This window comes from Moschus berezovskii, chromosome 8 (assembly GCF_049115385.1).
Source record: "Moschus berezovskii isolate FMDL1 chromosome 8, NW_MosBer_1.0, whole genome shotgun sequence".
Lineage (NCBI taxonomy): Eukaryota > Metazoa > Chordata > Mammalia > Artiodactyla > Moschidae > Moschus > Moschus berezovskii.
In genome coordinates this window covers 8,721,915-8,747,663 of record NC_142467.1, presented here as the reverse complement: position 1 = coordinate 8,747,663, position 25,749 = coordinate 8,721,915, and the positions used below count along the sequence as shown (strand labels likewise).

Here is a 25,749-nt window from a genome sequence, read left to right as displayed (position 1 = left end):
TTCTTATTTTTTTGGAAAGCAAATGTTTATGGGAATGATATTAAGGGCCAGGAATTTTAATTATGACAACTTTTGTACATTATTGTTTCTTGAACCTTATGCCTATTTTTCTTAATATTGAAAATGGCTTGAAAGCAGTAGGATTATTAGAAAATTGACTCTATCACAGACGTGAATCACCAGGGACCCCATTTGTATGCTTGCTTCAGACCTGAGCCCTAAAATGAGTTTAGGTGGTACAGCTAATTTTGTCTGATGTAATATAGCGTTCCAGTGATCTCAGTGATTAAATCAGTGATCTGACTTAATAAAACAGTTCTAAAGGGTCAACTGATTTTTGCCTTCAAAAGGTTTTATAAGTTTGTTTTAAAAGAAATCTTGTTTTACTCTGTACATTTGAAAGAGCTCGATAATCCAAGTTAACTAAACTCTTGAGGATGCTCACATAACAGAACATAGTCAGCTGCTAAAAGTGTTGACTATTGTCAGGATCACCTCTCATTCACATGTGAAACTTTGCAAAGACATGCTTGCCTGGAACAGCCTCTGTAGATTCAAATAAGATACTGACGGGGTAAGAGGCAGAGCTGATCGAGGGTTGACCATGAGCACCTGTATTTTAAGTCAGCTCCGTAGGGTAATTCTAAAGCACAGCACCAGCTGAAAAGTACTGTTGACGAAAATTGTTTAATAGCATGTAGAAATATCCACAGTACCTGAAATAAGCTGTTTACTGTGTTTAATATGATTCCACTGGGAGAAAAAAAAAGAAACAAAGTTAACAGTTTTCTCCGATGATATATACAGGCAATAATTCAAGAAGGCCTAATCTCTGGAGATTCAGATTTGTATTTGCAAGTCAGTTCTTCTTTATTTGACAGGTTAATTATCCGTGTCTATAGTATTTCTTAGACATGGATAAGTAGAGTCCCTTGGACTGCAAAGAGATCAAACCAGTCCATCCTAAAGGAAATCAGTCCTGAGTGTTCATTGGAAGGGCAGATGCTGAAGCTGAAACTCCAATACTTTGACCACCTGATGTGAAGAACTGACTCAATGGAAGAGACCCTGATGCTGAGAAAGACTGAAGGCAGGAGGAGAAGGGGACGACAGAGGATGAGATGGTTGGATCGTATCACTGACTCATTGGACATGTTTGAGTAAACTCCAGGAGTTGGTGATGGACAGGGAGGCCTGGCGTGCTGCATTCCATGGGGTCGCAAAGAGTCAGACATGACTGAGCGACTGAACTGAACTAACTGACTGACTGATAGTATTTTTTTACTGCCTTCCTTTGCTCCCATTTCCAGTGGCATTTGGGGGTAGGTTATATGTGTACATTGTTATCTCCTAAATTGCATATTGCTTCACTTGGCTGTGTGGGTTCTTTGAAATATTTCCACGTCCTGAGTCTGGCAGATACATCAGAATTTGACATGCAGACCTGGATATCCTCTTTGGAAAGGAAAAATGCAGAGAAAGCCAAATACTAGATGAAATTCTCTCCTAGATCTCATTTTTAGAAAATGTTATGGCCCTGATTGTAGTCTGATGTGAGCTAAAAGAGGCCATAAATCCTGAACGAGCTCATGCAGTTAGAACGAATTTTGCTTCCAACTCCAGAAAATAGGCCTAGTTCTTTCTCTGCTCAGGGTGCCCACACACGTACTTTCAAGGCTTTCATTTCAGATGGCAGTATTCTCCCGGAAATCCTCCAGCCTATGCACTTTCAGCATCATTTCATTTCCTTTAATTAATGTTCTTGAGTCACTATTTCTGGAGTCTCAAGCCTTCGAATGTATTTGTTTTCTAGCCCTACTGACACTTCCTTGCCCGTAAAACTTTCACTGGTCTTATCCATCAGCAGACTGAACTGCTAACAGCTACTGGGACTGAAGAACCACTTCCACTTAAGCAGCTGTCATCTTATTATTGAGTTAGAAGAGTCAGTGGCACTTTTAATCTTATCGGATGTAATCTTCCCTTGCATTTGCATAAGGCTGTGTTTTTGCCTTTTTGTCACCATTTCAAGGGCCGCCTTTGTTTATTCTGTCAGAATCACACACTTTAAAGGTGCAGTTGTTTTCATTATTATCCTCGACCTCTCTTTCCCTTGGATCCTTTATTTCTTTCCATGTATGTTTGGAGAAAAAGAAGGGGGAATTTAATATGTGATTTTTAACTGTTTTTCCATAGTCTGTTTTGTGCAGTATTGAAATCTCTAGCATAGTTGTCTGCGTAGCCTGTACTCCTGGACCTTATTCTTATTCCCTTGGGGTGGAGGGTCTTCTCTTGCAAAGTCAGGACTAATAAGTAGGAGTGGTACAAACCCGGGAAATGAACCTGTCAGCCTGGTCTTTTCCCAGTTGACCTCTGCCCAGTACTTGCAGCAGGCCCTTCAATGAAATTGTCCAACTCTTGTTTTATTTTTGCACTGGTTTATGGCATCTACTGTTTGATTTAGATTTACACTTGGATATGCCATTCCTTTTGCTGGATGTGTTTTTCATTTCAACTTGGAGTGAGTTTTGCTTTGAGTTTTAATTATATGAATAGTCTGACAGTATATTCTGTCTCCAGGAGATGAGGAAGATGGCTAGTTGTTTGTTTCCACTCTGTACCAATAATTTACTTAAATTAGACCCTGAGTTTCTGGGGAGTGTATAAGTCAGTGAGAATCAGTTTTTATGAGAGGAAACTCTGAGGGATTTTCTTTTACTAGCACTTAAAGATATTGATTTGTTTCTCATTATAGAAACTGAAATTAAACACATTTCCAAGAAGAGTTTAGTGTGGAACAAATGAGTGGTTCTGAAAATAGTATGTCAGAGAAGGAAAAAAAAAGAAAATGGCTCGAGAAGTTGTACTTTGAATAACATTTGCCCTTTACAAAGGACAAAGAGAAGATCCTCTTCGTAAGCAGGGGCCCCGCACAAAGCTCTTGGTTTTCCTTGCTAATGAAAAACCGCAGAGACTGTGTGTTGTCTTCATGATCTGTTCTTCTCCCAGCAGGTCTCCTCTCTGTCCCTACCTGAACTGTTTGCTTACTATTTCATTTTATACATTTAAAGAGAGCCCACTCTTCTTCCGAAAAGGTTTTTGCTTTGTTTCACAACAGTACACACACCACATTAATATAAGAAAAAAACACTGTTAGGGTCTCCTGCACAGCTCCTAACAGCTCAGATCTTTCCCTAAAACTATCCTGAGCCTTTTCTGTGGTTCCTACTGTCACCTCTGGTGCTTTTGTCTATCCCCGTGGCTTCAGGGTTCAGTTTTTGAGTGATTTCCAAATAGGTAATTCTCTGACCTCTTCCTTGAATAAGAGACATGTAATTCCAATCTAAAAAGCTGAGACCTCGAAATCACATTTTCATTTAACAGTATAATCCTTGATAAAATGCATGTGGCCGTGTTGGTTTATTACCATAATTCCCAGAATGTCTCAGTCATAAGGAAAACTATTCATATAATCCACCCATAACCAAAGAGTTTAAGGGGACTGGGAACCATGTCATCATCGACATTGATTCTGAAAAAGCAGAGCAGTCAGCCTGTTGTTTGACAACCCATCATAGACTGGTATAGGGATAGATATTGAAATAAACAAACAAACAGTGAGAGGTAGGTTTAGTCAGACTGAAAAGTTATAGTAACCCATAGAATGATAGACATCATCTGACAAAAATTAATATAAAATAACAAATTGCATCTTATACCAAAATAAGTGTAAGGGGAGTAAAAGACAAAGACGAGCTATTCCCCAAGGTTTTTTAAATTTGCCTCCTTCGAGGAACAATCCCCTGGGAGAATTCTGGAAGGGAGGAAGGAAACTCTGCACTCAGCTTGAGAGTGAGCCTATGGAGGCAGAATCCCTCTTCCATTTCTCTTGTTAATTTAGGCGTGGTGGTGATATGGTTTTCTGTGATTTGTGTGAACTGTTTTAATTTCTAATTGTTTCTTTCCTTCCACAGTATATTCTGTTTCCTAGGCTTGCTGCGTTCTTTGGTAATAGGAAATACAGCCTCAGGTTACATCAAGTCCATCTCCCAGCTGTCCTGCCTCTGTTGTCCTTTTAGATAGTGGTATGAAAATCTCAAGATGGGATTTTTAGATTTTAAGTTCTTATTCTCAGGGCAGTAAACAAAAGGCGAAAGTTGTGAGTCAGCGCGGCGCATGGTCGGCAGCTTGTGTTTCCTGACCAGGCACTCTGTGCATGCCATTGTGTCTCATTAATGTGGAACAGCCCTTACTTTGTAAATATACATGTCTCAGATACACATTTCCCCAGTAAGTGGCATTTTATTAGTTTCTCAAACTAGATAAAAAGAGCTAGAAGATGCAGCTTTGCACACACCCAAGACTGTTCAGCATTTTTGTGTGTAAAGATGACTTGAAAACTGCCCAGTAGGGCAGCATTTTGAATGTGGATGAAAGGGGATAAGCCAACCCCAAACCAGGAAAGAGCTCATGCTGGGCACTGCTCATACCAAGTAACTTATCGCTGATTTCTCTGTTTTAGCTCTGAGCCGACTTGTTTATTTTAATGGCCTTCAACCGCTGTTCTTGGGACAAGATGAGACATAGCACTGTGTCGGTTTCAGTACACAACGCTTTAACACGTGCACGGTGTTCATTCTGGACATTTTTATTCTTCTGTACTTTTGGAAAGCTGTATTGTGCCCCTTTTCTGGTGACTTGTTTCTCCGTGTCCCAGTCCGGTGACCCCTGTCACTTCAAGATGGTGATGAATGTGTTGTGAGCCCTTCGCTGTGACCACTCAGTTTCAGCGCAGCGTGTGCAGTGTGGAGTGGTGCTCAGAGCTTTACCAGAATCTGCAAGGAGATACACTGTGAATACGTAGCCTGGAGCTTTCATTTTGCACCCACATGATCTCTCATCACTTTAGAAGAGAGCTTTAATAAGTGCGTGTGGGTATATATGTAGTTTCAGCATCTTGTTTTCTCTTTTGTTAACTAGTAGTTTACAATCCTACTAGATTAAATTTTCAAATCATGTTCATCTTAAGGAGTAAATAATGTATATAACCAGAGCATTCTATCATAAGAGCATCAGAACATCTGTATTAGATAGCTTTTCAAAATATTGAATGCTGGGGTCTCTTGTGGCACTTGTACACATAAGTATAACTTATATTCAGGATCATGTATCATTTTCTCTTAACAGTTGACTTCAAACCCCGTGCCAGCATGGATACTGTCCATCATATGTTACTGTTTGGATGCAATATGCCAGCGTCCACTGGAAATTACTGGTAAGGGATGGGTTCATAGTACAATGGGGTGTAGCAAATGTGTTTTTTGTTAGTACAAAGTGCATCTTTGCAAATATTTTTACAGCTGATTAATAAGTAGGCAGAATATTTCTTTTTTAGAACAGACTTGTTCCTTTGCGTCTCCCGGTTATCATGGTTTGATTTTCACAGCGGTCCAGTCTGCTGTGGCACAGCCATCAGTCTTTGTCACCAACTTAATGAATAGATGCTCGTTGTCAGAGATAGCATGTCAAGGTGGAGACAGCCTGCAGAGAAAGACTGAAACCACGATGATGGATACCCTGATGTTTATTTTTTTAAGTTCGTGATTCAACCCAGAGAATACCATGGATCTGTTCGTTGAGTCCTCTTATCCCATATTCTGTGCTAGTTGGCCTGTACACACCGTTTAAAATGAAAACGAAAATTTTGGCCGAGTGTCTCTTCAGGGAGGTATTAGCTCGCTTCATAGATGAGGAGTCTGAAGCTCAAAGAGTCAGTGAGTTGCGCAAGGTAACATGGCTGGTTGACTCACACCAGGACTGAACCCTGGGTTGTCTGGTTCCAAACCCAAAGTTATTACTGTTTTATCACACTGCCTCCCATTTATTCAAGTAACTGTTGCAGTTTTAGAATCTATTTTAATCACTGCGGTGAATCTTAATATCATGTCATGAACAATCAATAAGCATCTATTAAATGTCTGTTATATGCCAACACTGCAGCAGGTGCTGGGGGATGTTCTCAGATAAACAGATATATTTTCCGCTCCCAGAAGCTTACAGCATAGTTGTGGTGAGATCTTCCCTTTCATTTTATCCTCTGGGAGTCCGTGAAGATCAGTGACCTTTGAAAATAGCTGTGCATTTTCAGCCTCATGTTTTGCACCTCTAGCCAGAATCACTGTTACATATTTAACGGACCAGGATGACTGGTGTGTCCTGTTTTGCATTTGGAAAGGGACCCTTCTGTGCTCCTACCCCTGCACAGTCACGGAGACTGATAGACATTTCTCTGCTCATCCTAATATTCCTTAGGCTGATTCAAGGCACTCAGCAATTGCTTTCTAGTCACTTTTATAATAAACAATTGTAATATGTATTTGGAACTGTTAAAAGCACAGGGCAATTAGTGGAAATCTCCCTGGACCAAGTACCATCAAAGCGTTTGTTAATAGGCTTAAGTTATTTGAGGAAAGGGGCGTATCACATAAGATGCCAGCTCACATGACTGGGTATATGGAAAAACGGAGTCAGCAAATCACATTTAATACCCTGTGACATCAACATTCCAGATTTTTCTCTTTAGTAAATTTTTGTAAATAAAATCTTGGGGATTAAAAGATTATTCTGTGACAGCTTTTTCTGAATCTTGTTCAGCAAATCACGTATTCTGGTTTTTATGTTTTAAAAATATTTCTTGTGAAATGAGCGATATTTACCTTTGAATTAGAATTAGTGAAAATAGCTAGAGGGTGTGTAAGCTTTTAAGATCTGCTTTAGTTTCACCATAATTCAAAAGAATGAGTGAAAAAAATAAAATAGCACTTAAATGTTATCATGGCTTTAATTATTAAGGAGAATTATATAAAATGAATGAAGCCTGGTTCACCATTTTCATGTTTAGGGAATATCAAAAGAAACATATTATTTTGACTCTTTTAAAATATTAATATCCTTAAATGTACTATTTTGAAATTAAGTTTATAGAATATATTTTCCAAAAGACTTCCATTTTGGGGAAAAACAATCGAAGAAACATGTATGTGAAAGTGAAAACAGCCATTTTGAGAAAAGTAATTGCTGCAGTATTTTTTTTGTTTTTTTTTTGCTAAAATTATTACTGGAAAGGCATCATATAGAGTAAACGTGTAATGAACTATCTAGATTCGGTTGGTAAATTATTTATTCCATGTGGGCTGGCCTTGATTTTTTTTCACTGTAGCAAGGGACTGACACTAGATCATTTACAGAACTTCTCTGTGCTCTAAACTTTCATAATTCTATGAATATAAATTGCATGCAAATCCTGAGTCAGATTGGAAAGGCATCATTATCAGGAGCTGGCGACATGAATGAGTTATACCGGTTGAGTCATCTCAAGCAGACAGGCCACTGTGTTTTGCCATTGAGTTGCATCACTGAGTAATTAGAATTCTTAACAACGTTATACCCACATCATTTCAAATGGACTTTTAAAATCTGTCTTGCAGCCCATATTCCCTGTGAATCTATAGGTTAGTTATAATTGACTTTCTAAACATAGACCGTGGACAATAATTGATGCTTTTAACCAATCAAAGTGTTCATCTAGCTTTTAAAAGTAGGATTTTTTTCACTTCATAAATGTAGGATCTGTTCAATATGCAAGCTAGGAAATGTACATTAAGTAAAACTATTTAGTGACTCTGGCTTTCACAGTCCAGCCTTATTCTCCATTTTAAAATGAGGTAGACTTTTTAATCCCCCGATATTTGGCAAAATCCATGCATCTTTTGGGCTTTCCTGGTGACTCAAATGGGACAATGCAGGAGACCCCCCTGGTTTGACCCCTGAGTTGGGAAGATCCCCTGGAGAAGGGAATGGCAGCTCACCCCAGTATTTCTGCCTGGAGAATCCCGTGGTCAGAAAAGCCTGGCAGCCTACAGTCTGTGGGGTTGAAAAGAATCTGACATGGCTGAGTGACTAACATTGCCATTTAGTGCGTTAGAGCTCACAGCCGAACTTTTCAGTTGCTTCACAGAAACATCCCCTACACCCTACCCCTAATGCCCCTCAGGGTCAGTCAGCAGATATTTTCCAATTGCTTAGCTCCTTATCCTCCCATCTGAATTATAATTCTAATAACAAAAATCTGTCAGTGCCAAAAGCCTTGCATTGTTTTTCTACATTGTCTGAGTCATGGAATTTATCACACTCATTTTACAGTTGCAAATCTGTTCTTCAGTTGCTCCAAGATATAGACAGTACTTCAATGAAGATTCCCAAGCTTTCACACATATTTTTGGTTATGATACCAGCAGTGGTTTTTGATGTGTCAATATCAAGAACTCATTCACACTCTGAGGAAATAATTTTGAGAATACAAAACTTTTAGTGAAAGAAGATAAAGTGAAGAGGATATTTAATACCATGATGAGATTAAAAATCCACCTTTTAAGGCAAGACAAGGAAAATGTAAACAGTTGTTTTCTCTGCCCTTTGGTCTCTCCTCTCCACCCTAGTGTGCATTGCGCATCTGCATTGTGTATTAATCAGACCTCCCCAGTTGAAATTGGGATTAAAGTACCTGGTCAGGGATAAAGAGCAGTTTTTCTTCTCCTGGCAGCTGTCGTGTACTTCTTTAGAAAATAGCTTTCCTTTCTTAGTCCCGTCTGGGCTCACGATGACCCACAACCCACCATGTACCTGTAGACATCTTTGGTGAACTTTATGTCCAGTGCCAATATATCATTTCCCTTAAAGACAGAGATTGGTATAGAACTGATGGTCAGACAGTCTGGGAGATGCTGGGGCTATACCTAACGGAAATCCTGAAGTACTTACTTATGAACCTTATCTGTGTCACTAGCATTATTATTTGTGTTCCGCCTGTTTTACAAGGTAATTGTTCATTACCCTTCCAGATATGTGCCTGAGCCTCAGATAAAATTAATGATGATTAGGCGCCTTGAAACCATTCATCAACTATATAGACCTGTAAGATCAATGATTGTAGTAGTGTCACTCTGGATATGGGAAGAAGCGACAAGAGAAAACCATTTCCTGGACCGTAACAGACTAGGAAGACAGATGGGCCAGAGGCTCTTTGCTGTGGGTTACAGGGTGAGGCCCAGTAACAGCACATCGAGAAAATGTGTTCAAGAAAATGTTTCTTGTTATCAAGAAAATGTTTTCCTGGTCTGGGAATGAGCATTCTGAGCATCATGGGACAAACTGGTCACAGAATGCCTCCCAAACCTTGGTGTAAATTAGGACTGAAAGAGAAGGGCTTGTAAAAGAGTATTGCCGACCATCCAGTTCTACAGGAATCAAGTCATCGGCCATTGCAGTCACTCCCCTGCAACGCCCTGAAAGGAATTCAGGGCGAAGGTCAGGATGTAGCCCCTTGTGCTCTGGGAAAACTGGCACAGCTGGCCCTCAGATAGACGTTTGAGGGGAGGGGAGCTAGTTTTATGACTCAGTTTCTTGCACCCTCCCGTACTTAGAAAAGCATTTCAGCACTGACAAAGATGTCTGTTCCTCATGACTAGCAGCAACCTTGTCCTGAGCTGTGTGCTTGGTTGCACACACTCCCTGCACCAAAATCAGATATGTTCTGACCTCCCCACCTACCGTTCCCAAACAGTTCTCAGAGATGGCTTCCTGGGTTATAAACTTCAGTTTGGCTCCAAGAAAATTTTCCACTGCTTTCTCAGGGTCACTACTTTTTCAACTTGTAAAAATAATTTATTTTTACGGTTTGGAAAAAATATTTTGTTCCATTGAGATTGGTTAATTTCATTAATTTAAAAATGTGTTTCTTTATTCTGTCATATATAAAATTATATAAAGAGAAAAAATGTGAAAAGGAGTACTAGGATTGAGTCCAACTGGAGGGGTTATAGCAAAAATTAGTGTTTTACACAGTGTCTTAGACCACCTTCTTTTACCTTGAGCCCTGTTAAACTGTTTAATATCCTCATGGTTCTAAATTTAATAAGGAAATCCAATTTTTCTATTATATTTAAGTTTTATGCGTTACATTTCTCTTTATTTTATTTTAAGTTTATTTTTAATTGGAAGATAATTGCTTTACATTGTTGTATTAGGGCTTCCCTGGTGGCTCAAATGGTAAAGAATCTGCCTGCAATGCAGGAGACCTGGGTTTGATCCCTGGGTTAAGATTCCCTTTATAAAGGAATGGTTACCCACTCTAGTATTCTTGCCTGGAGAATTCCACGGACAGAGAAGCTTGGTGGGCCCCAGTCCATGGGGTTGCAGAGAGTCAGACACGACCAAGGGACTGACACTTCCACTTTTCTTTAGGGTTAGGATGAATTGAGAGAGGAACACTGAAACCTGTGCATTACCACATGTAAAACAGATAGCTAATAGGAAGTTGCTGACAACACAGGGAGTTCAACCGGGTGCTCTGTGACACCCTGGAGGGGTGGGCTGGGAGGAGAGGTGGAAGGGAGGTTCAAAGAGGGAGGAGACAAATGTATATTTACGGCTGATTCACACTGTTGTATGGTGGATTCCCTGTGATGCCCAGAACATCAAGTTCCCTGTAATACCCTCTCGTTTGTTAGCCAGGATTTCCCCCTGTTTTCACGCCAGTGTTTTATTTTCACTGCCAGCAAGTTGGCAAATAGGTGTGTGTGTAATAAAGTAAACATTTTCCCCCTGAAATTATGAAGTCATAATTCACCCCCTGTCTTCAGGCAGCACTTTTAATATGAAGGCGAAGAGCCATTCTGATGCTGCTTCGCTGTGGTGCTGCCCTCCTTTGCTCTCTGTAATTGCCTCTTTCTTCTGTTCATTAAAATATATTTACAGTTGTATTAAGTTTACATGAAAACAGTAGACACAGCATGAAGCAGTTTTCATTATGTAGTCATTTTAATTTTAAAGTTTTTTTTTCCTCTGCACGTATTCCGGTCTTTTGTGTCTCATTCCAAATTAGCAGTTCACACTGGTAATGTGTCTAGTTAATTATATGCATGTGCATTTAAATTGCATACATTGATGTGAACCTTTTAATATACTGTGGGGTGGTCTCTTTATAGTTAGGGTGGGCCTGGTGCTCAATTGTAAATTAACATACCTCTTGAGGATGCACGTAACCAGCTGATGGAAAAGCAGCCGCTGTGTTGGCCCGTGGCAGGAAGGCAGCAGTACCTGTCAGAGGGAACTTTCATCCCTTCCTTCCTAGACTTCTAAAGGAGGAGACAGCTGCACCGAGGGACCAAGGGGGAGTAATGGCACCAGGACTGGAGCAAGCAGAGCAGGAGCTCTATTTGCTGGACCCCATTTGAACTTGCAGGCTTAAGTCAAAGTGTTACACTTCCAAGTTTCCCAGACTTGTTGGCTGATTTGGAGCCATAACTGAGTAGATACTGTCTGGGGCCTTTAGAGGTCAGTAAATGAAAATGAGGTCAGAAAATGAGGTGCTGGAAACTAGGTAGTTTAGACATTAAAAGATGTATTCCCACTCTCCATGAAAATATGGTAAATTTTAGATCTTGGAAATTCCATATATCTATTCAATCCATGTAGTCAAAGCCATGGTTTTTCCAGGAGTCATGTATGGATGTGTGAGTTGGACTGTAAAGAAAGCTGAGCACTGAAGAATTGATGCTTTTGAACTGTGGTGTTGGAGAAGACTCTTGAGAGTCCCTTGGATAGTAAGGAGATCCAACTTGTCCATCCTAAAGGAAATCAGTCCTGAATATTCATTGGAAGGACTGATGCTGAAGCTGAAACTCCAATACTTCAGCCACATGATGTGAAGAGCTGACTCATTTGAAAACACCCTGATGCTGGGAAAGATTGAAGGGGTGAGGAGAAGAGGATGACACAGGATGAGATGGCTGGATGGCGTCACCAACTCAATGGACATGAGTTTGAGTGAGCTCTGGGAGTTGGTGATGGACAGGGAGGCCTGGTGTGCTGCAGTCCATGGGGTCACAAAGACTCGGATATGACTGAGTGACTGAACTGAACTGATTCAATGAATACATTTCTTCATTCTATTTTTACTCTAATAGTCATTTTTTAAAAAATAATAAGTGGTTGGCTACATGAGTTTCATGCTTTGAAAATCATAATGTTTTCTTCATATACGTTATTTTGGCATTTAGAATAATTTTGGAGCACTTTCTGTTTGTAATGTGAGGTTGTATCGTCATACACTTTCTATTCTGCTGAGCACAGGGCTGGTGTGTTGCAATCCATGGGGTCACAAAGAGCCAGACACGACTGAGCAACTGAACTGAACTGAGTACAGGACTTAGGGCTCAAGACAATTTGTGACTGCAGATCCCAATATTATGTGTTCACAGTATTGGGTGATTAAAGTAAATGGACTTCTTCTTTATTGTGCCTTGTACTTTGACATGATCATCTATGTTGAGTTAAAACGATTGTTTTCAGTCTTAGGAATTAATGTTGGATTTGAAAACTCTTTCTAACGATGCTTATGACCAGCTACACTTTACAAATCTAAGGGTGCTTCTACAGTTTGTTGAATCTTCTTTGGAAAGAAGAATTCCGGCTGGTTAAATGAGGCTGTCTCCAGCTGTTCTAACTTGGACTCATTCTCAAGCTGAAGCGGTAGTGCTTTACCATCCTGTGAAACTTTCAACTGCTTCTATTTATTAACCACCTGCTGTGTTTTTTTTAAATGCCACTGTCTCCACAGGGTTACAGATGCTGATGAGGGGAGAAAGAAAAGTAGCTAAAACATAAATATACCTACAGAGAAGCCTGTATGTGAGACACCCTGCTTGGTTACTCATTTAAATGACTGGTTTCTTTTTTAGGGGGATGTCACTTCCCAGATAAGTATGCAGCTTTGTTGCCTCCCTCATGATGATAATGATATTTTGGTTGAGAGTGGTATTTGCGTATGCTGACATTAGCACCCTCTCCACATCCTAGCTACGTGTCATCTATAGGCTGTACAGCAAGATTCACCAGGTGTCTCTTGCAGCCCTTCTTTGTTTCTTCTGCCATAGTGAAACTTCTAAAGTTTAGCGTACATAATACATTGTCAATATAAATAAAAATAACAGTCTTCAAAATCTGTGCCATCCTTGTTCTAAGCACTATAAAATGTGTCTTTGAGTGTAGCAGCAAAGTTAGACATAAGTTACTGCTAGGCTAAAATTAAGTGTATCCATTTCCTTTTTCTACTTTAAGATTGTAATAGATTGATGTGATATTGCATATCCAAATAGTATAAAGAATCTTCATTAAAATATAGTTGGCATCTTGTTCTGAGGTCTAGTCACCAATGATCATATTCCTCGGCTACTTTTTAGGTGCCTGTATTAGAGGTGTTGATAGGAGTTCCTTAGCAACTGGTCACGTCTTAGTGGACCAGTGTCAGTTTTAATAAAATGGAATGGCATGGTTGTAAGCATCTTGATAATTTCAACAGAAACTGACATTACGTGATTTTAAACATTGTTATGTTTTCACAAGATGACTGCTTATGGTCACTAGGATAGCAGTGTTACGCTGTTGTTCAGGCGCTCAGTCACGTCTGACTCTTTGCGACCCCACGGCCTGCAGCCTTGTCTTCCCTGTCCTTCACTGTCTCCCGGAGCTTGCTCAGACTCATGTCCATCGAGTCAGTGATGCCATCCAACCATCTCATCTCTGTCATTCCCTTCTCCTGCCCTCAATCTTTCCCAGCATCAGGGTCTTTTCCAAGGAGTCAGCTACTTTGGCTCTCCATCAGGTGGCCAAAGTATTGGAGCTTCAGCCTCAGCATCAGTCCCTCCAATGGATACTCAGGATTGATTTTCTTCAGGATTGGACTGGTTGACCTCCTTGCAGTCCAAGGGACTCTCAAGAGTCTTCTCCAACACCACAGTTCAAAAGCATCAATTCTCTGGTGCTCAGCCTTCTTCATGGTCCAACTGTCACATCCATGCATAACTCCTGGAAAAAACCATAGTTTGACTAGACAGACCTTTGTTGGCAGAGTAACGTCTCTGCTTTTTAAATCACTGTCTAGGTCTGTTATAGCTTTCCTTCCAAGGAGCAAGCTTCTTCTAATTTCATAGCTGCATTCACCATCTGCAGTGATTTTGGAGTCCATGAAAATAAAACACAGTACAGTAACATTTAATATAGAGCTGGAACTTTGAAATCAGAGCATCATGGGTTCAAATCTCAATTCTACTACTTGCTGGGTGTAATAAACATTGGTCTGTTTCCTCATCTGTAAAATGGGGCTACTAATCCTGCCTGCTTGGGCCAGCAGGAAGAGTAAGGGGGGGGGGGTTGTAAGTAATATGGTTGGTTCAGTGCCTAGCACATAGAAGTACTTAAAAAACGGTAACTATTATCTTTATTCATTTATTAATATGATATTTGTTAACCACCCACTATGTATCAAGGGCATTCTTAGGCACTGAGAATTTGGTGTGAACAAAACAGTTACACTTCTGCTCTTGTAGACATTATAGCCTCTCTGATCTGATGATGGAGAGGGGTAGGGTCAGGGTAGGGAGTGAGGGTGATGCCTGGATATTGTGGTGCTATTTTTCAGGCTGGTTCCTTTTAAATATCACTTCTATTTAGCTTTTGCATTAAAATGAAAGTATTAGTTGCTCAGTCGTGTCCAACTCTTTGCAGCCCCATGGACTGTAGCCCGCCAGGCTCCTCTGTCCATTGGATTCTCCAGGCAAGAATACTGGCCCTCTGTCCATGGAGTTCTCTAGGCAAAAGTACTGGAGTGTGTTGCCATTTCATTCTCCAGGGGATCTTCCCATCCCAAGGGTTGAACCCAGGTCTCCCTATTGCAGGCGGATTCTTTACCTTCTGAGAATTATCCTTCCTGTTGGGCTTCCCAGGTGGCGCTAGTGGTAAAGAACCCACCTGCCAGTGCAGGACAGATAAGAGACTTGGGTTCAATCCCTGGGTCAGGAAGATCCCCTGGAGGAGCGCACGGCAACCCGTTCCAGTAATCTCGCCTGGAGAATCCCGTAGACAGGAGCCCTGTGGGCTACAGTCCGTAGGGTCACAAACAGTCAGACACAACGAGCAGGCATGCAGGCAGCCTTCTAATTGCTGTGTTAATGTATACCCTGCATTGCAGGCAGATTCATTACCATCTGAGCCACCAGGGGAATTCCCTGGTTGATGTATACCCATTGCACTGAAATTCACATAGGATTTGTCTAAATTGGGAAATATGTGCTGTGGGTTTATAAAGCAGTTGATGAACTTGAATTCCTGATTCATGCTGGATGCAGTTTTTAAAAGTAAGGACATACCATATATGTCGTTGATTTTATAAGTGTTTCTTAAAGAAGCTTTCTAACTTTGGATTAATTTTCCTGTGATTCCTTTTCATACTTAATGCATTAAAATTGAAGACCATACAGACTTAACTTTAGGGCATGACAATTTTGTTAAACTTTGTTTTTCAGACAAAGGTAGAAATGATTTATCAGTTCTGATTTTCCCTAAGTAACCTTGGATTTTAACTAGCGTTTAACAGATAGAACCAGAGGAGTACTTTAACAGTCATTTGTGCTTTATTTGTATAATTCAAGATGACAGGCTAGCACTTTTCAGAGCTTGGCATAGTCAGGAAATATTCATGCCATCTGAATGGTTTCCCCATGGATTAGAAGTGAAAAGGTTCTACAGCAAAGATCCAAGAATCCAGAGTAGTTTTATTTTCAAATGTTAATTCTTACCATTTTTGCTATGAATACTAAGAAACCACTAGGGAGCTATGAGAATCTTTTCACAATTAATTGGTCTAATCTCGAGGAGCCTTTAGGAGAAGCCCCTAGAATTATAAGAATAAGAAACCTGGTCGATGAGGCCTGAAATTACAACAGCCATTGATCAAGTGTTACTTTGCTTCCTAGCCTTAATACCCTTCATCTTCTTAATAAGAATTGTAAAAATTCTCACAATTTTTATAGGACCCTTTTTGGAAAGTCCACATATGCAATACTATTTTTATCTTGTTGGTCATTTTATTAATATGTGGAGAAAGTGTGATAACTGTTTCCATTTAAAATGAGAAACGTAAATTTGACCATGAAAAGGTGCAGAGTTTATCCAAACATTCTGTTACTCTTTTATGTTATCTGTTGTAGGACTCATTTCTCTTGGCCTCTTGTTTTTCCTCTTCACTTAGTCCTCTCACACATTAAGTTTTAGAATAAAATTCACCATCCCCGAGCCCTCCAGTGAGACATTCTTTACTCAACCTTGAATTACATATAACTTTTAAAAAATCATAAAACAGGATTTTAAACTGAAATCAAAGTTTGCTTTTGGAGCTCTTCCTTTACCAGACCTGAAAAGACCATAAAATATAAAATCATTGTCATTTTGCAAACAAGTCAGAACTTATTTTATCTAAAATTGATGTCAGAATTACATACTCAAATTGCAACTTAGTTCAGGCACAATAGTAATCATCAAAGCTGATCTTCTATAATACCATGACGTCTCTGCGCATACGTCAGTCTCATAACTAAACATATAAAAGAGGGTGACTGACAGAGCTTTGAGTCATGATGTGGCTGTGTGACCTTTTGATAGTTACTTAAACTCTCTGAGCTTATTCAGCTGTAAAGTATAACCTACCTGGAATGTTCTTGTGAGAGTATGAGCTGCCTAGTACAAAATACCAGGCAGATGATAATTCACATTTTGTTTCCATATTTTAGTTAACTTTTCAACTAAATATTTTTTAAATGTTGTACTTGACAATACAATAAAACTTAGGCCGATTCAGTTATCTGTGTGCTTGTATATAAAAAGTTAAAAATTGATTTAGAAGTGAACTTCTCCAGACATTTTGTGAATATTTACTAAATGCCTCTCAAGGCTGCAGGTGCTAGGAGTACAGGGTGCCAGACAGGAGCAAAACCTCAAAGTCTACACAGTCTGGTTGGAGAGGAGATAAGTAAGCCGATACTTAGGAGGCCTGTTATCCTTAAAGAATGCAGGTTGGGCAGGATTCTCATCAGAGGAAGTGTCCTTGAGGAGGAAGAATTTAATTCAGTCTTGAATGAGAAAATGAGTACAAGATTGTCAGGCAGAGAGTTGGGAAGGGGTCTTCCCAGAAGAGAGAACAGTGGAGGAGAGAGATTAGAAACTGGCAGAAACTTGGCATGACTGAAAAGGGTTTGTTTTTTTTTCCTGGTGATATAACAAGGGCCCAGGTCATAAAAGCCTCCTGTGTTATGCTACAATGTTTAATTTTTATTTTGGTGTTATTTTGGGGAAGCATGTGAAAGAATTTGTGCCAGCAAATGACTTTAATCAAACACATAGCTTAGAAAACTTTGACTTCGCTTAGAAAACTTTACTAAACCAGTTTTTTCTGGTATATTTCATTCTAGTTCTCTCTAGTCATACACTGACTTGACTTTCATATCGGAGGAAACAATTATCTTGTTTAACCTGAGACTGGCATCACGTGGATGTTAAGCGCTTGCATACTTATGACCTTTCTTGAAAGCTGTGAAAATTGCCATGCAGATCTTTAAATTTTAGTAGCTCCCAACAGTGAGATACCAAGTTCACCACATCTGACAATCTCATTTCTTAATCTATTAAAGCGTGAGGCCACGGAGGGAAATTCTGCTCTTGGGTACCATCCAACACCCCAAGCCTTTTAGCACTATTGGCACAAGGCTGTCACAGACATTTATTCCAATGCACTTCTCACATGGTGAGGCTGCTTCATCATAAGTATATTGTTCTTGACAGTGAACAGTAAGAAACCACTGGTGGACGTGTTTTACACTGCACATCACCCAGTTTCTTTCTGCAGCCTGATTTAGAGATGCAAGAACATTTGTCAACATAGCCTTATGGAGGCCTCCTGGTTCTTTGGCCTTGATTCAGACAAATAACAGTAGTCTGCATGTATTGCCTGTCGCCTGCCCCCATTTCTGGCTGTAAGCAGGAAGCATGTTAGAAATCTCAGCCATGAGGATGGCTTGGGTGTTCTCTGGGATTCTAGGCTTAGTTTCTAACCTGTTTAGGAAACCTTCACTTCCCTCCCAGGCCACAGGCAGTGCAGTTTTTCTCCTGTGTGAGCCAGCCTCCCAGCCAAGAAGCAGTCTTTTTCCTCATCCTTGTCCTTGAAAGTCCTCAGATCTGCCTAAATTCCTGACTCTGACCTTGCCTGGTGCCAGTTTCTCAAGACACAGATCTATAAAAGCAACATGAAAGTATCACCTAACGTGTTTTGAACAAGTCAGATTATATAACAGAACCAAGAGATGTCGAGTCATGGGGGAAAAATGTGTGGTTTGGAGTCAGACAGCATACCATATGTGAAACTGGATCTCCCAGATAGATACCAACAGGCCGGTTACTGCGCTGGGTGTCTGACACGCGTCACCCACAGTGCATCAGAGAGGTTTCCACACAGAAACTGGGCCTTTGAGGGCTGATGTGCGTGTCCTGGGTACATGCCTTTTACAGGGAGGTTGTGGAACTCAGCTCCAGATATGTCTTTCTGCCTGTGCTTCTTTGACCATGCAACACTGTCTCTCAACAGTGAGTCTTTAGATAAAGTGAATGTTTAATTAAATAATGCATTACCCTGGTATAGTGCTTTGAGGTTTATGAAGTGCTTTCATTTATGTATCATTTGATTTATAGAACAATTCTGGGGTAAGTATAACAATCCCTGTTTCACAAGACGGAAAACTGAGGCTCTGTAAGGTTAAGTGATTTGAAGCAATTGAAAAATTGCAAAACCAGTATTTATAAACTTTAGAAAAAGCCACAAGAACTCTGTCAGTGGGAAGTACTTGTATTGTTCCCCCTGCTAAGGGTGGACATTGTGTCCTGTTGGTTACTGTGGCCAAAGATCTGTTAATTACACTGATCCCCAAATGGGAAATGCGTATGTTGTTTTAGTCCAGTTCCAGATTTCCACTGCGTTAGCTTTGGTTAACACACTCTTCGTGTAATGCTTACTTTCCTACCCGAGTAAATAGAGTACATTCCAAAGATGGACATACTGAATATATATATCTGCCTCACAGGATTGTTTCACATTGGGCGACTAACAAACAAATTTCCCTTTATATCCCATGGACAGAAAAGCCTGGTAGACTACAGTCCATGGGATCGCAAAGAGTCGGACACGACTGAGCGACTTCACTTTCACTTTCACATATAAAACTGTTCTTTGCTCCAGTCTTCATTACGATCTTAAAGCTGATGTGACTATAATGATGGTGTATTGATGGAGTATAATGATGGTGTATTGTACTTTTCTTGACCTTGTTTTCAAATATCTTCCCCTCCCCGCTCCTCCCTTGGGGAGAGATCTATGCATTTTCGTAGTTGAGTCTTTACTTACAGTTACTTTTTTTCTTCTTCAGGTTTTGTGATGAAGGCACCTGTACAGATAAAGCCAATATTCTCTATGCCTGGGCAAGAAATGCTCCCCCAACGAGACTCCCCAAAGGTATACCTGAGCCTCTTGGATAATCTTATATTAAGCTGCTTAGTTTTTTATTCTAAAGTATTTTTTATTATATGTTCTTTCCAATAGCTGTTGGCCATGTTCTATGTTGTAATTTCACACTAAAAAAGTACACTTACTACCTGCTTTGTATTGAATAGGTTTCATTTAGGTAGTTATTCTTCCTCTGCCTCTCTTTGGTAAGTAATTTGCTCACACGACAGTTTAGATAGAATTAGAAAATAGCTGCTGCTGCTGCTGCTGCTAAGTCACTTCAGTCGTGTCCGACTCTGTGTGATGCCATAGACGGAAGCCCACTAGGCTCCCCCGTCCCTGGGATTCTCCAGGCTGAGTATACCTCAAATCTCCTTTGGCCTGAAGCACATTGGTTCTTGACAGCAGGAGCATTCCACGAGCCAAGAGAGCCAGGGATTAAGTAAATCGCCATTTCAGCAAACAGATTTTTTTTTTTTAATAGTTCTGGACCCTGGCTATTTAATGTGATGCCAAACCTCAGCTGGCTCTCTGAGTTCCCCTCTAAACTGTTCGTAGCTTCCAGGATGTGAGAGAATTACCGGAGTCTCCTTTATCACCAGGATCTCTCTTAGTATCAGAGTGAACGTGCGGTTCTGATGCCGGGACTGCCGTGGTTCAGGGATGGAGGGGGAGCATCTTGCAATGCCTGCCTAACTGCTGCCTGCACTAATTTTTAAATTTTTTAGACAGCTTTAAAGGTTCCTATTTATAGTTAGTATAAAATATTGCCTAAATTCCTCATGTCGTGTAAGACTTGAGCCTTGAGCCTTTCTGGAGCCCTACATTTTGATGTCTGTTTTGCTTTACTTCACATGAGTGCTAGAATCTTCTCCAGAGTTTTTCCAGACATCCACTACCAAACAAGTTCAGAAACTAATAGGAAGGTTTGTCCTAGATTTGTTGATGTTTTTGATACATTAGCAGAGAAGGTAAGACATTTTTTTCTCTGTCTGTAAATATTTTCTCTGCAGAGGTTTTTTTTTTTTTCTTTTTTTTTTTAGCGTACTAGCAAACTCTGCTAGTAAGATGCTAGTATTGACATCGTAATCTAGTAAGTAGTTGGTTTCTTCAGTGATATTTTTGCAGATACCTGTGGGAAAAAAACAATTCCCCTGAGATGATCTTAAGAAATCTAGTTTCCTGTATTCAATCAAAGTAAATATGGATATGTGAGTAACTGAAAGTCGCTCAGTCGTGTCCGACTCTGCGACCGCATGGCCTGCAGCCCACCAGGCTTCTCTGTCCTTGGGATTCTCCAGGCCAGAACACTGGAGTGGGCAGCCGTTCCCTTCTCCAGGGGATCGTCCCAACCTAGGGATCGAACTGGGGTCTCCTGCGTTGCAGTCTGTTTCTTTACCAGCTGAGCTGCCAGGGAAGCCCCAAAACGGATATAAGTACATGCAAAACAAAGTGAAAGAATAGGTTTATGTGTGTCTGTTATGTAATCAACAAGGACAGAATTTCGTTTTATTTTGTTCTGTTTCTTGAAAACTGAGTGAGTTGTCCTCTTAAAGTGTAAGTGATTACTCTAGTTCTGAAGTAGAGACTACAAATAGAATTCCATCAGAGTTTTGAGGAGAAATAATAGATTATATAAGAGATTTTCATTGAACAGTTAGTTTATTGTTATTTTCATATAATTGCATATATTACATGCTATTTTCTTTCCATTTGGATTTCATAGATCAGCAACCTTTGATTAGCTCTGTTTTAGAGTTTCATTTCTAAAATACGAATTTATCTTTGGAAAATCTTCAGGTGTTGGATTCAGAGTTGGAGGAGAGACTGGAAGCAAATACTTTGTACTCCAAGTCCACTATGGGGATATTAGTGCTTTTAGAGGTAAGTTTTGAAATGTTGAAACTAAGCTCAACTTTCAGTATATTGTTTAAACACTGCTACTGCTGCTGCTAAGTCACTTCAGTCGTGTCCGACTCTGTGCGACCCCATAGACAGAAGCCCACCAGGCTCCCCCATCCCTGGGATTCTCCAGGCAAGAACACTGGAGTGGGTTGCCATTTCCTTCTCCAATGTGTGAAAGTGAAAAGGGAAAGTGAAGTCGCTCAGTTGTGTCCGACCCTTAGCAACCCCATGGACTACAGCCAACCAGGCTCCTCCATCCATGGGATTTTCTAGGCAATAGTACTGGAGTGGCTTGCCATTGCCTTCTCCGATATGCACTATTACCTATATAATAAAATGAAGAATTAACTATACCCTCTGTCCACTAGGAAGCAGCTGCTTTTGTGTCCTGGAATTTGGGACTATTGACATGAAAAGTGACAGTCACTCAGGCGTGTTTGACTCTTTGCCACCCCAGGGACTGGGGCCCTCCAGGCTGGAATAGTGGAGTGGGTTGCCATTTCCTTCTGGTGGCTCAGAGGTTAAAGCGTCTGCCTCCAATGCGGGAGACCCGGGTTCGATCCCTGGGTCGGGAAGATCCCCTGGAGAAGGAGACGGTAACCCACTCCAGTATTCTTGCCTGGAGAATCCCATGGAGGGAGAAGCCTGGTAGGCTACAGTCCACGGGGTCGCAAAGAGTCGGACACGACTGAGCGACGGGACGGACGGACGGGGATCTTCCCAACCCAGGACTCCTGCATTGCAGGCAGAGTGTTTACCGTTTGAGCCACCAGACATGAGTTTTATTTTGAAAGCTACAGTCTCTGACACACATTTTCTCTTATTCATCCTACTGTGCTTTCTCTTACGCTGACTTTAGGGTTCTCTTCCTTTCCAGGGTATTATCTTTTCCACTATCTCCTATTAAGAGGTTCCTTCTGAGCATCAGCATCAGAAAGAATAGAGACTAGTAATTAATTTCTAGTCCTAGAAGCATGTCAGTGGAGAATCTCCGGGTTTCGTGGTAGCAGGAACGTTCTCAGACTCGCGGGTTCGCATCGGTGCTGTCTGCAATCCACGCCTGCCTCTTGTCTGTTGTCATCCCCTCCACAGAGGCTTCTGAGTATTGCCTGGGACTCTTGTTGGTCTACCTGTATGACTAGGCACTTGGCTTCAGTGCTCCTTTTCTTACTATAGAATCTTTAGCATGAGGATGGAGCCCTGTTCCCAAGGCAGCCGAGACCGTAGTTATCACTCCTTCTGCCGCATTTAACCAAGCTCCAGCTACGTTCCAGGTTCACACTTTGGTGTGCACACCATTCACACATTCAGCAGTCTTCTTGGCGTGCCAGCCTTCCCCTTTGCCTTGCCAACATACGTGTTTTCTCGAGTTCTCTAATTCAACGCTGTATTTCTACTAACTAACCTCATACATTCTACTCTGTAGATACACTAACTTTCTAGCTATCAACGAAGTGCAGAAGCACATGTCCATCTCCGCCTGTGAAACATCCCCAGGGCCTTTGCTGAGAGAGCCCCGTGGTGAGGGTGTCCACAGGCTCTCAGCATGCAGGGCTGGGACAATACACACAGGCTTCCTCTGGAAAAGGATGCTGGAAAGAATAAGTTTAAGTCAACTATAGGCTTCAGTTAACATTTTTAGAAAGAATAAGAAATTTATAAGAATAAGAAAATTATAATTAGTACTGCCATCAGATGTATTATCGATTAAACAAGTGCCTGTGGACCAGCTCATGAGCCTAACTTCCAAGTAAAACCTGTTTTATATTTAAAGTATGCTGTGAGTTATATATAAATAGCTTTCCCTTTTTGGAACAGAACCTAAAATCTTAAGTTGTTAATTATAGCACCGAGCCAAGGTTTTGTTGAAAACAGAGAAATAAATAATGTTCGTGTTTGAGGAACAAAGACACAAATTATCTGCTCTAAAATTTGCCACGTGGGTATCAGGGGAACAGGCTGATTCTAAGACTGCTGACTTCCAAAGCATTGAGAAGACTATTATTTTCCAAAAAAAATGGGGACGGCTTTCCGGAGTCACCACAACTAAAGTAGCTGGTCATACCCCACAACCCCCCACCCCCAAATCAATCCTCTGTAGAACTCTAGACTTTCAACCTAATTCCTCTGAGCTTCCTAGTACTTCCTTATAGATACCCCCAGGGCAAAGGGAAAATGCATCATATACTAGTTTTCAAAACATATTACTGTAATAATTTAATTTAACTTATTGCTGATGAAGAATTAATTTTGTTTTGTAATTTATGGTTAATTTGGGATCATGAAAAAGTACTGATGTTTAATTTATAAATATATCATTATTTACTATAAGGGACTGGAAACTTTTATACTAGTTTTTCATTTTTCGCTTTTCTGAGAAGCGTTTTTCGAGGAAATAGTACATACGAGGTAGGAAGATTACTGGTCTTACAGATCTTATAATCATGTAATAGAGATGTAAACAAAAAGGTTCACCGTGTAATTCACTCAGTGGCGTTAGATACTATCTTGTGCCTTAAGCTATACATGGGTGGCTTAGAATAGTAAGTAAACAACATGAGAAAATATCAAACCTCACTCAGATAACAAGGGAGCATTTTGCATTTATACTTAACTGTGTATGAGTGGAGATTGAATTATAAAACCCAGGGCTGCCAGGGTTTAGATGAATATGCTACAGTTTGGGGAGCTCTGTGAATTAGTGCAGTGTTTTGGAAGGCAGCTTTATCATATTATATACATTTTATATAAAACATTAAAATCTTGCTCTAGGCTTCTGTCCTCAACTAAAGAAAGGGTTTTGTTGGATACTTTTGGTTTTGTTTTCTAAGGAGCTACCTACCCACAGTTATTTATATACCATTAACTAATAATATGAAAACATGGAAAGTTAACGAAAGTCCCTTATTAGGGGACTAATTAAATAAATGGTATAACAACAAAAATGGCAACTCATAAATTTTTATACAGACTAAATAAAGCCATAGATATGCTTGTATGTTTTCAAGGGTTATAAGGAACAGGGAATAAAAGGAAGCAGTCAGTAAGCTGAAAGACAGGATTGTGTGATTTTTTTTCCCCCTTTACAGTGTTATAATTCTCTTCATGTTTTCAAATTCTCCTAATATAAACACTATGTTAAGTACCTGCCAGTTAGCGCACTATACTTCCACTCATACCCTCCTAGTAAAAAAAGTGTTAAAGTAAATCTCTATATGCCTGATTAACTGTAAGAAGTGACTTATACTTCAAAAAGATTCTATATGGTGATCTCACAGTTATTGCCAGATGAATCTAGAAGTGGAATTGTAGCATCATATCTTTTAATAATGTTCTATATATATATACATACATATATACATAATCATCTTACTGAAGATTCGAACTTTATGTTAAAACTATTAATGATATTTTTTAGAATATAAATTATAAATCAAAAGCAGATTAGCACCACAAGGAAATCACTGCACTCTGCTGAAAAATGAGAAAATGTTTGGTTTAAGCATATGAGCATTTTTCTACACAAGGAAGGTTTTAGAGACTTGGGAAGCCTAGGATGTCTCTTTAATCATGCATCAACACTGAAGGTAAAATGTCTTCTGATGTTTATTGGAGAACAGACCCTGAGCCTGCTGGGTGCATCTTGGACTGGGATGTCTAGTAGTGGGAAAAGACTGATCTGCGGGATCGCCTGAAATACTTGTTTTGGTTTGGTTTTTTGTTTTAGAAGCAGAGCAGATTGTGAAGCTGTAAAAGCGACAGTTAAAAGGACCACCCTTTATTAGACGTCCTGCCAGTCTTACGTCAGATCTGGGCTAGTGCGGGGTGTGCTGATCTTCCTGCCCAGAGGAGTCTTGTACATTCTCGCAGGAGAGACAGGCACAAGAGCAGGATGCTTTTAGGCAGAACTAGAAACGCATCCCAGACACAGGGGCGATGGGGTGGCCAGGGGGCAGGTCTGCCTGGAAGGGCAGGGGGACGGCATCTGGGAAAGGCTTCTTAGAAGATGGAACCTTTGCAAGGATTCACACTGCAGATGGTGACTGCAGCCATGAAATTAAAAGGCACTTACTCCTTGGAAGGAAAGTTATGACCAACCTAGACAGCATATTAAAAAGCAGAGACATTACTTTGCCAACCAAGGTCCATCTAGTCAAGGCTATGGTTTTTCCAGTGGTCATGTATGGATGTGAGAGTTGGACTGTAAAGAAAGCTGAGTGCCAAAGAATTGATGCTTTTGAACTGTGGTGTTGGAGAAGACTCTTGAGAGTCCCTTGGACTGCAAGGAGATCCAACCAGTCCATTCTAGAGGAGATCAGTCCTGGGTATTCATTGAAAAGGCTAATGCTGAAACTGATACTCCAATACTTTGGCCACCTGATGCGAAGAGCTGACTCATT

General features: G+C 40.4%; 1 protein-coding gene across 11 annotated transcripts in view; it reads left to right on the top strand.

The window, feature by feature from the left end:
- The window catches only part of PAM (peptidylglycine alpha-amidating monooxygenase), a 174,931-nt gene that overhangs the window by 45,041 nt on the left and 104,141 nt on the right, over window positions 1-25,749 (top strand). For all 11 annotated transcript variants that reach the window (XM_055429805.2, XM_055429804.2, XM_055429803.2 and 8 more), the window contains exons 4-6: window positions 5,188-5,275; window positions 19,368-19,453; window positions 21,245-21,328. In XM_055429805.2, coding sequence (XP_055285780.2) covers window positions 5,188-5,275; window positions 19,368-19,453; window positions 21,245-21,328 — 258 coding nt within the window. The remainder of the gene's footprint in view (window positions 1-5,187; window positions 5,276-19,367; window positions 19,454-21,244; window positions 21,329-25,749) is intronic.